The sequence below is a fragment of the Phodopus roborovskii genome, unplaced genomic scaffold, assembly GCF_943737965.1.
Source record: "Phodopus roborovskii unplaced genomic scaffold, PHOROB, whole genome shotgun sequence".
NCBI lineage: Eukaryota > Metazoa > Chordata > Mammalia > Rodentia > Cricetidae > Phodopus > Phodopus roborovskii.
The window spans coordinates 6,506,763-6,518,697 of record NW_026126424.1 but is presented as its reverse complement, the minus strand read 5'-3'; the positions used below and the strand labels follow the sequence as shown (position 1 = coordinate 6,518,697).

The 11,935-nt window shown below is 35.8% G+C and overlaps 1 protein-coding gene across 1 annotated transcript in view; it reads right to left on the bottom strand.

Annotated features, from left to right (window-relative positions):
* Positions 1 to 1,920: 1,920 nt before the first annotated feature.
* Ugt8 (UDP glycosyltransferase 8) overlaps positions 1,921 to 11,935 on the bottom strand; it is a 68,075-nt gene continuing 58,060 nt past the window's right edge. The window contains exons 3-6 of the mRNA XM_051185554.1: positions 10,166 to 10,308; positions 8,763 to 8,839; positions 5,722 to 5,941; positions 1,921 to 2,565 (exon numbers count right to left, since the gene is read on the bottom strand). Coding sequence (XP_051041511.1) covers positions 2,202 to 2,565; positions 5,722 to 5,941; positions 8,763 to 8,839; positions 10,166 to 10,308 — 804 coding nt within the window. The 3' untranslated portion in view covers positions 1,921 to 2,201. The remainder of the gene's footprint in view (positions 2,566 to 5,721; positions 5,942 to 8,762; positions 8,840 to 10,165; positions 10,309 to 11,935) is intronic.

Below are 11,935 nucleotides of genomic sequence, written 5' to 3'. Positions count from 1 at the left end.
AAGGAAAATAAACCTATCTTCATTTGATGAAACCAGCTGTGGAAACACTTGCTCTTATAAAGAATCTTTCTTAAAAGCAAGTGTGTAAATTGCTAACAGGCTTGCTTGGAGTCTAGGGTAGGGGTTGGGTAGAGGAGAACAACAACAACAATGAAATAAAATAAAAAGAAACAAGTATAATTAAGAATTGTACTTAACATTCTTAATACTTTGATAGAATTTAAAGATGTACTTGAAATAAATCCCTGCACTTAATTTTTATTAAATACATTCTCATATTTAATACATTGTTTTCACACTCATATACACATACAAAAGTAGGGAGGCCTTAGAAACATGTTTATAATCTAAACATACCTATATATAATACTGTGAAATGAAATCTTAATAAAAATTTTATTCCAACAACATTTCTCTATTTTCAATTTTGTTTATTGTTTTTAGTCTTTTCTTTAATCACAGTGGAAATTAACTTATGCTTAATCATCCAGTTAGTGCCTATAGTCAACTTCATCAAATGCCAAAATGCAGAATCAGTTCATTCATACACTCTATGTTCTACTACCCTCCCACCATTCACTGCCTGTTCTCCGTTTAATGGCAACATTGGGATAAGATTGTGAAAAGGTGTAACTAACAGGTTTGTATATTTCTATACCATATCTTCAAGTATTCAGAAAGCAGTGTACATTTTATGCATTGTGCATTAGAAAAACTAATGATGGTATTACCTCTAAGTATATGAGGGTGGCTCCTGGTGGGAGTGTCATAAAGTTGTATGTCATAGTGTATGACAAGGATTTACAGCATTCTAGATTTTTCACAACTCTTCCTTGTTAGTGAATGACGTTAACATTTCATTTCCTGGAACTCTCAAGTGTCATATATGGGATTTCCAACCACAAATAAATAAAGCACACACTCCTAATGTGTAGTGCAAATGCTCAGTAAACAGAGTGACATGGAATAGGACTATAGTAGTCATCTAGCAAGTGGCTCAAGGGAGGTCCTGATTTTGTGAAGGCTGTGTCTTGTCTCCCTGTTCCGAATGAGTACTGTCACTGTCCCATGTCAGACACAATGACATAAAAGGCTGCTGAGTTGTGGTGATCGAGTGAGGGAATGGAAACTTATTTGCCCAAATGGGTGGTACAATTCCTGTCACGTCTGTGTAGCATGTAAAGTCTGATTTGATGACAAAACTTCAAACCCCTGAAGACAAAACAGGTACCAATCAGGAGAATCACCAATGTTCTGCTTCAAAGAATTATATGTTGGCACCTATGTACTAGATTGTGTGACCCAGACAATAAAGGAGTGAAAGGTGCTACTTTAAAGTCAAAACTTTAAAATGATGACACGTGAATATTCAAAACATAAATTATGGAATATCCAATAGTCACATAAACATTCAAGTGCCATGTGACCAATAGTCTTTAGTGCTTTGAACAAAAGTAAGAGCTTTGTTGTTTTGTCTTAGTTATGTATTAACACATTACTTACTAAAATAAGACAGGAAAATTAGAAATTTCCTCCAGAAAAAAACATAAACAAAATATGAAAACCAATTCACTCACTTCATTACATGCTTTCCTCCACACGCACTCATAGCGGGTAAGAAAGGGACTTATACAGAACAAACAAATAAAAAAATCTATAATAAACAAAACTACAAAAAAGCTGTGCCAGCTGTCATTTCACCTGCCTCTTTGCATTAAATTTCAATCTTTAAAGGGAAAATTCGAAGTTCACATATGTTAAACACTGGCTGAGAAACATTTGGGTCCTGTCTTCCTACTCCGTTCCTGAATATGTTGTACTTCCAACAAATACAAGCTAAAACTCACTGGTCCAGGAATAGGAAACACACACATACATACATCTTACGAGAAAAGACATCTCTCCTCGGCTATAATGTGACATTTAAAACTAAGGTCTGACACAATCAGTTGATTTAAATCATTAAGGCTTCTAAATGGTTCAGTGCCAACTTTCTGCATCAGTATTTGAATAAAATACATTTTTGCATTTAGGTTTGTGCTCTTTGTAGATATCTTATCCATGGCATTTCATTAGTAAGGTCTGATGAGGGAGTATTAGAACTGTTTGATGACATTTAGTTTTAGTAGCTGTTAGACTAAAGTATAGCAATACAAACTCAATGACCGAACAGATTTGTTCCCATAACTTAGGCTGTTGGCTCATTTTACCTTCTTTTCATGTTTAATATGACCATTTCCTTTGTATTTGCCATTGGGAATTCCATTTTGGTAATGTCCATTAACTGTGCTATGCTTATTTCTAGACCACAGACTTTTGATTTTTCTATAGATAAATTTTGTCACACAGGACAAAATGAAGTAGAATAAGACAGCACCAAGCAAAAGCACAAAGGCAATATCCAGTAGAAAATACTGACAAAAAGAAATCTGATGTACAGCTGAACGGAGGTGATGGGCTCCATCATGGCGAAGAATGTAGTCTATCCAATAGGTAGTTCGATTGACAGGGTGGCCGGGTTGATCCTTATGAATTTCTGATAACTTCTGAGCTCTCTGTCGATAGCTGCAGTGGAAAAGCACAATATGATCATACATACACAGGTTCTGTACTGATGGCTATCTCAATTTAGAAATGGTGAATGATTGACAATCTTCTTTAAGCACCTAAGTGTGCTTCCAACACTGAGTTAAATGCTTTGGCTACTTATAGTACCTCTGTATGTTTCAGTCTAGTGAGGAAAAGCAAAATCAGAGATCCAGCATCTTGGAATGATTCCACAATGAGACTGATGTGTATTTTCTGACTCAAGCCCTTCCCATACCACATCACACAAACACTACTCATTAGAGACTGCCAAATGCTATTAATCAATGTACCTTATCAGATAATGTCAAAGAAAAAACATTGGGATTTTTTCATACCAGTTCTTAAAAAATAAAGTAGTGACATTCAGTTCTTTAAAATCACTATAAATGATGGTACAAGAATGTTACTTTAAGCAAAAATAAAAGGGGGGGTTAAGGAGCACTATGATATGATGAATGACACAACATGCATGTAGTATAGTCAGGAATGTAGGCAAACATGTACATGACTATAAACACTTTCTTAAGTGTTTAATTAAAAAGCGGGTAAAGTGATAAAATGTAAACATTTTATTTTAAATCTCATAACTGTACATTAGTGGGACAATCATACAGAGGACTAGCATCATTTTTTAGCACAGGGATCCAACAGAAGTTATACTGCTTAGACAAAAGAAAAAGTTCTTCTTCAGGAACATAAAAATATCACATATGATATGGCTCTTGGTGCCTTACCAAAGAGCAAAGTCTTAGGCTTTTGTGAAGACCCGTCATGCTAAAGGAGGAGTGTGAAGAATCAGAAAGCTGGGAGAGTAGGTGCATCCCAAGGGTAAATCCATTCATCAGCAGTGTTAAATTTCTCAAGACTGTACTGAATTATAAATTATGTAGCTTAAATCACAGAACCAAATAGCATTACATTATATTTCATGAACTCATGAAAAAAATCCCTCATAGTAAAAGCTGACCCTGAGTTAGATAAATGAAATTATGAAAATCAGTTTGCCTTTGTCTGTTGTTTTCTTTAAAATGATGTGTTTCCAGAGTTAGAATAGTTCTTCTACACAAAGAAAGTAGTGGGTTTTCATTAACAAAGGCAAGGGACTAGGTAAAGGAATAATATCATGTAGGGTTTAGGTTTTTTTAAAAAAAAAAAATCACCCAAAACAAGAATTTCTTCAGCAAGATTGGTTATTGAATATAATATTAATGAGGCAAACTAGCCTTTTAAATAATGGTTTTACCTTAAATGTGAAATGTTTGCAATTCATTTAAAGTAAACTGTTCTAATTTTTATAATGACTTTTAGGGAATGGCACATTTATGTTATATACTTTTTGCTATTTCTATATTAAGCAAGGCATCTTTCCACCTATTATGTCCTTCAAGATACTTCAGTTAGGATTTCCCTGCAGTGTAATGAGTACAGCCTGATCTTTTTGTAATTCATGCTTGCTCACACCTCAGAGAACACAGCTAAGCTGCACTTGGAATACAGCTCATGGAAGAGTGCTTGCCTGGCATGTGCAGGCTCCTGGGTTCAACTTTCACAGTCAAAACAAACACACAAACTACCTTGCTGAACCACTTTCTGCAAATGTTTCTATATAATGGCCCAATGTTAGTAGCTCTCCAACTTCCCCACCCTAGAACTTTCCTTCAGATTTTCAGACCCATAAGAAAATATGTTCCTAACAGCATGTCTTCCAATGCATGATGTCTACCAAGGGAAACTACAGATTATAGAAGGGGCAGTACACAGTTACCTGAGGAACAGAGCATACTGCTCCAAGAGCCATATTTTTGACCAAGACTTTGGTTGTTTTAAGGGGTCAATATTAGTGTCATCCCTGATCCTACTAAAATGTAGCATAATAAACCTTGGATGATTCTAATATTTTGTATGTAAGGGTCACATATTTTAAGAAACCATTTTTTTCTCATGTGACATTTCTTAGAATATAGCAACAATTCTCAACCCAGGGCTCAGGCATATCCCCCAGGTAAAAACAGAAATTAATTACTCTCTTCAGCTATTTAAAATCATTTGAAGCACATGATAAACTAAACATCATGCTTTTAAATGAAGAAAATTGCTGCTTTGTTTAAAACTACCCAGGGCAGCTGCCCACTGAGACTTATTTGTGAAGTGGGTTAACTCAGGACACATCAAGAATTTAAAAGGCAAAATAGAGATTCTAATTCATCATTCACATGAGCACACACATCTCATCACAGCAAATGCTGGGAAATCCAGCAGCACGCGTTTGCCAGGCAGGATAAAGAGCTCTGCTTAGACATCACATAGGTCTGTCTTCAGTTCGTATTTGAAAAGCTATGTGACCACAGGCAAACTACTGAAGCTCTTTGAGACTCAAGTGCCTCATTTCTATAGTGACAATAGCAAAAATTCTGATACGTGGTAGCAGCACTGTCAACTTGAGTGGGTTTAGAATTCCTGAGAAATGTACTTTTGGATATGTGTGTGAGAATAGTTCTAGGAGGGAACTGAGAAGGGGAAATATGAGTATGTTAGCATTGCTCTATGGCTGGGGACTTAGGATCAGGAAATAGAAAGCCAGGACGGTACTAGTGCTCTCCACTCTCTGCTTTTCAATCAGCAGAAGCTCATGGGACCACAGCTGGGAGCCACTTCTGCCATCAGGCCTTCCCCTGGGTCAGCAGGATATACCTTCAAATCACCACGGACCAAAATAAATCCTTCCTCTTCCAAGTCGCATCTTGTTAAGTATTTGGTCACAGCAATGACAAATATAACTAGCGCAATGAGTATCAAAGATTCAAATGAATATAAAAGATAGAAAATCTCACACACTAGAGAGATCTAATGATAGTTCCTACTGTAGTTTTTCTGACAAATCTAAGTGGCAAAAACCTTAGGATCACAACTTAAAAGGCTAAATGATTTATATGCTTAACTTTGAAATTTTAGAAAACACACATAAGAATAATAGTAATATAAGGGATATCTCCATAATGGTCTTAGAGACAACTTACTGTCAATATGATGTGTAAATAAATATGTGTGTCTAAGTGGATATGTGTGTGTATGTGATAAATGTATATGTATATATACATATTGTCACCTGTCTTATATTAGCTGAAGTCTTACCTCGGATTGTTGATAACTTTCACCAGAGCATCATACAACTCTCCTTCAGTAACTGTTTTCCATTCTAACAATATTCCCATGCCTTTTGCCTGTACACGAGTCATAGTATCATAATGGTCTCCAAAAAGTGGAATTCCCACTACAGGGACACCATGATACATAGTTTCAAAAATACTATTCAAACCACCATGGCTTAGGAAGGCTTTGATGTTTGAATGACCTAAAAGATAAAAAGGAAACAATTCACATCACTACTGTAAATTTATTCAAAATTTCTTATAAGACCAACACTATAATAAGCACACATTTTAGAAAATTAATTTTTAAAGAGGTAATTTCACATTAATTGAATTGTCTGCTACATATATCAACTGAAAGTCATTTTTGGTTACTTAAACATCTAACATTAGTAATGAAATATATGACAACATTCTCCTAAACACAACACACATATAACTAGCAACACACACTTCAATTGCTGATAATGAAGAGAAAGATATTGAGGGCATGAACTTTAAGAGATGTAGTATCATATAGCATTTACCTATCATGGGGAATAGAAAAGCTAGCCTGTCACAATTTTAATGAGGTATGCCCCTGAGATAAATGGCCTGTATTTGATCAGAGGGTTAAAAAACTTGCATAAGAAGTACAAAAAATAAACAGTGTGCTTAGAAAATGTGTTGTTGGCCAGCAAATAATTATCGATTTCAGAAATGCAGATCTACTATTTATGAACTGCAGTATCAATGTGCTCTCAGTATATTTGTGTCTCTAAGTGTTGCATAGAGAGAGCCTACCCCGATCTCAGATTAAATGACAATCAGATTTAAAAGTATTTCTTGGTAGCAGAACTCCTCGTTTTAACAAAACCTGTATTATCAAGTCCAACACTGAATAATCAAGTAGTGCTGACAAATGAAGGAAAAAGGACACTATGGGATGAAGGGAGAAGACAGTGATTTGGTGCCCACTTTTAGTCCTGGATGAATTTTTGATTAGGGAAGTCATCACAGCTCCTGCAGAGGTGATGCTTAGAGTAGTATCAAACCTTGGAAAAGTCAGAAAACAGACGAAGAGAACCTGAGGGAGCCTTGAAATAGTCCTCCTCACAGACCACTAAACAGCTGCACTATGCTGTGAGTCCCACATTTAAAGCTCACATGTTCCTAGGAAAAGTATTATATTGTTGCACTGAGCTAGCTGCTAGCTAATGGCCAGATTTCTATGAGATTTTTCTCCTATTTCCCACCTTGTACTGATTCAGATGTCGTGACAAGAAAGACAGGAAAGAGAAGGAAAAACCAAAAGTGTTGGGAAAAGAAAACTGTTGTGTTTATTTTTGCTTATTTATATTTAGAACAAGCTAGATGAAGAGGACTTAAATACAAAAGTTATTCACCATTTTGTGTGAGAAATTGAAATTGCTTGGTCTGTGGCCTGAAGATACAGTGCAATGATGCGGGACAGTCCAATAGTGCTTACTGATCATATATGAGGTCCTGGGGTCAACTCTCTATCTCTTTCTCTCTCTCTCTCTTTCTCTTTAATTATTTGTTGGTGGGACACTTCTAAAATTCCATCACTTCATTCCCTTACATATGGAATTGGGGTGGGTGGATGGGAGGGGAGGGTGGTTAGAGTGCATGTGAGAGGGCAGAGTGGGTAAAAGGGAGGGAAGGAGGGAGGGAGAGGGAACTGGGATCGATATGTAAAATAATAAATTAAATTAAAAAAAATGCTTTGACTCCAAAATTTAAGTTGAAGGACAAGTTACTGGGGAAAAGGATTTCTATTTTTGTTTCCACAGAAAATGAAAAGATGTGGATTCCTTCCAGACTAATGTGGTTTGATCACGCCAGACTGCCTGAAACAGAGTACAAGCTGATCCTACACTCAAAACAGCTGGACAAAGCAGCCTTACAGACTACAGCCAGGATTTCTGCATCTTCTTCGAATCCCCCATGAGAGTGCCCCTTACCAGCAGGAAGTAGTTTGGAAAGAACAACGCCCAAATTCCCAAATATTGTCTATAAATGTTTGTTTTCATTTAATTGGACTTTGTTATATAAAATAAATTAAAAATAAAAAAGGAGATAGAATCAAGACTTCAAACCTAAAAAGTTTAATAGTTGAGTATAAGAACAACTTGAATTACATGACAGCCTAACTTTAAAAACAATAATAATAATAAAAAAATAAAATGTCTGACTTGTAGGGTCATTGTAGCATCTAGAAAGTATATTTTAAAATAAGCAAATTTTAAAGTATTTTAAGATTGTTACTAGTATTTTAAGAGTAATAATTTTAAAATGTCATTTTATTTGACATTTATCATTAATATTATTGCATAAGTGGTGCCCAACACTACTCACATCAACAGTTTCTTATCATTTTTTAAATGAATATAAATATAAATATAAATATTCATTTTACTGACTGTACTCATTAAACTAGGTAAAATAATTTCTATTTAGGCATACTTCAAATTATCAATACTATTTTAATTCATGTTGAAGAAAAAAAATCACAAAAAACAAAAATCTAAACTGTTTCGTTATTAAAGATACATAGTAATTTAGTAGGAATTAAGCAAAGTACCAAATCAAACTTAAGTCAATTATTTCCCTGGTTTTTTGGCTTTTCTATGGTTTCAGACAATCAAATAACTGCCAAGTATCTAGGACTTAGATAAATCCATAAATGAATATAGCATTAGTTTCTGCTTTTTGATGCTTAAATTTTACTACTTTTACCAATGAACCTGATAGCTTCATTTACAGCTACAAACTTATATAATGTATATGTTACGGAAAATTAAAATTGGGAGATTGTTTAAAATTTTTAATTACAGATTCTAGTGGTTGCATTTTACAAATGATTTTCCAAAAAACAAAATTCTGAATCAGTGGTCTGATTTTTCAGACTGGAAGTACTAGCTAAGAATGAGTCCAACAGAAACCATGCACAGATATTCTAAATCATTCAAGAACTAATATCATGTTTGCATATCAGTTAAGTAAGTGCAGCCACTGACTTACCAAGCAGGTCATTTTGCGGCAGCCATTCTATGAGCTTAGTGTTGTTTCCTAGATTCTTTGGTTTGGTTCCAGAAAACCTAAAATGAATACCAGACAATGGGTCTTTCAGAAATGAAGACTGTAGGATACGGGTTGATTTTGTAGACTTACAAGTGTTATGTTATATGATGCATTACTGATGTTCTTATGAGAGAAATTTTTGTTTAGTATCAATAAAAATGTGCTTCACTTTCTTTATAATAAAACATTCCACAGACAGATAAGATCTAATTTTCTCATAAAAGTCTATTTTCCATCTGTTCTTATAAGAGAAACATAAGAGTTGGGGGTGGGATCTAAATGAATCTTTGCTGAATTTAGTTCTACTCAAGTACCCATAGAGAAGAGAATCAACCACCACAGGGCTTAGTGGCCACCACCCTTGCCACCCAGTGATAACAGTGAAAGGCAGCAGAAAGTATACTTCTAGGTTTTGGCAGTAAAGAGACTAACAGAGCAAAGCTCAGTTAGGCTCTTTCTTATGTGTTGAGCTTCAAATATGTCTCACAATTAAGAGAGTTGACAAGAATCTGATGTAAACAAACAGAACATCCTCAGTTAAAGCATAGGGATGCTCTGGGTTAAAAGCCTGATGGAAAAATCTCAACAGAACCAGAACCAGAAGGGGAATATCCTCCCTAGAAAACAGCTTGTGAGCATTTGCTAGCCCAGCCTTACACACTGTTGTGAAGGTAAAAACCTAGACAACTCAGAGAATATATAATGGCTTGGAAGATGCTTTTTCTTTATTGTGGAGTTGTATTCATTACTATGTCCCCAGAATTCTGAAATAGTGGTACATGCAAATAAATGCATGCTTGATGAATTATGCAGGTCTGGTGCACTTATGCTGTGCCTTCAGTAAGCTGGAATGTAACTCAGAGTCTATCTTAACCAGTGTTTATTATCTGGTAAGTTACTAAGAGTTTCAGAAGCTCAGTATCTCAGATTAAGGCTCTGGAAATACTAATAAAGTTGAGAAAACACAGGGAGAGTGCAAAGTACCTGAATTAATAAGGTACTTATTTACTCATGCATAATTATTTACCTTATTTTAAACTTAATTGAAGAAACTTATAACTAAATTTTTAAAGAAAAAAGGAAGCCTTAATATGAAAGAAATGTAAAACTGTATCCCATATATACTATCTCATTCCACAGAATATATTCTTTCAATGCAGTTATTTTTGATCAATCACTGACCTTTATGAATTAGTTACCAATTTCAATGCGTTTGAAACAAAATGAAACCTCAAGATCAGTGAATCAATGTTCCATGCTCCAGTGTTCCATGTCATGGAGATTAAATAAGGAGAAACTAGTACTCAACAGCAAAAAAACAACCTAAGTTACCATGACCTTACCTCCAAATCACTTTTTGAGGCAATCTCCCCAGAGCTCCAGCCAGTTTGTTAGCAATGTCTTCTGACAGGTACTTGACACCAGCTCCAAAAGACACCAGGACAAAGCCATGTTCCTGAGCACCATTTACCCAACTCTGCAGATCCTATAATAGAAACATGGAAGGCAATTTTATGAAGACCAATACAGTTCAGTCAGTGGCATCAAAAATGTTCTTTGAATATTCTTTAGTGGCATTTTCCTGTAAAAACTTTAAACTACTTTAAAAGATTTATTTAAGGGGGCTGAGAGCTTGTTTAGCCATTAAGGGTACTTTCTCCTCTTGCTGAGGACCTGGGTTCAGCTCCAAATACCCCCACATAGGTTACAACTCTCCATAACTATAGTTTCTCAGACTACAGCACTCCCTTCTAACTTCTGCCCACTACAGGTATGCTTATATAGGAAAAACACTAATATGCATAAAATAAACGAAATTAAAAGGTATTTATTTCTTTGGACAATGCTCATTGAAGTAGGATGGCATATGTTTTGTTGGTTAGTTTGTTTGTTTTCTCTCAGGTCAGGGAGTAACAACCCAAACAAACCAGTAGCTAATACTGTGAGTCCTCAAAAGTCAGAAAATTCTAATAGTTAAACCATGGTTTCAGAAAAATGTAATATAAGCACTGACTATGTGGAAAACCCTACAGCTGAATTCCTCCGTGAAGCCTCCCCATCTTCTCTGGATGGATGACCTGAGCTAAAAATGAATGTGGTCTTGGATATAAGTACCACTCCTGTCAGTTGGGTTCTACAGGCACAAGTCATGCATTTGAGAGAGGCACTCTCTCTCAAAAATATAGAAGCCGTTTACTGTGTGAACACTAACAGGTCCAGTGCATCGAGGGACACATAAGTCTCCCTGAAGCTGGGCATTGGTGGCACACGCCCTTAATCCCAGCACTCAGGAGGCAGAGGCAGGAACATCTCTGTGAGTTTGAGGCCAGCCTGGTCTACAGAGCTAGTTTCAGGACATTCTCCAAAGCCACAGAGAACCCGTCTCAAAAAACTAAAAACCAAACCAAAACAAAATAAAACCCAAAACAAACAAACAACACCAACAACAAAACTCCCTGAAGGACAGTCCTGCTGTCTAATGACTGGCATGCTATAGGCAGTCATAAGAACAAAGGTGTGACTTAGTTTTATAGCAGTGTTTTTGGTGCAGAGTTGGCTGCCAATTCCATTGCACACCCTGCATTTGTGCTCAGTATCAGTGGATCATTGCCCTGTGTCAATGTGTTTTTTACAGCTTCATAGCACTTTCTAGAGCATATCCAAAGATCACTACATGGTAAGAATCATGTCACACTGGTACCATGGCTCAGCTTGCTATAGGAAGGGAATATGTGACCTACACAGTTTTTGTCTTTATTTAATGATACTGTATAAAGGGGGTTTATGACATTTCATTCCTAGAGGTGGAAGGGAAAGACTACAGCTCATATCCCAAATGATTTAGAGAATCAAACTCTGCAAGAGAGAGTGATGATGGTACAATCCTGTAGCCAATGAAGAAAACACTATGCATATTGGGTAGACACATATCTTAAACATTATTTCTTAAGTAACTTGATTTATGCGTGTGTAAAAGAAACACAGACTATCTCAACTTAGGACCAAAATTACTATTTTATTTGTTGCTACATTTACCAAGTCTTAGTTCCCTGAAAATTTGAGCTTGATATCTGTATTTTCTAAGTAAGACGGAGAAAAAAAAATCTATTCAC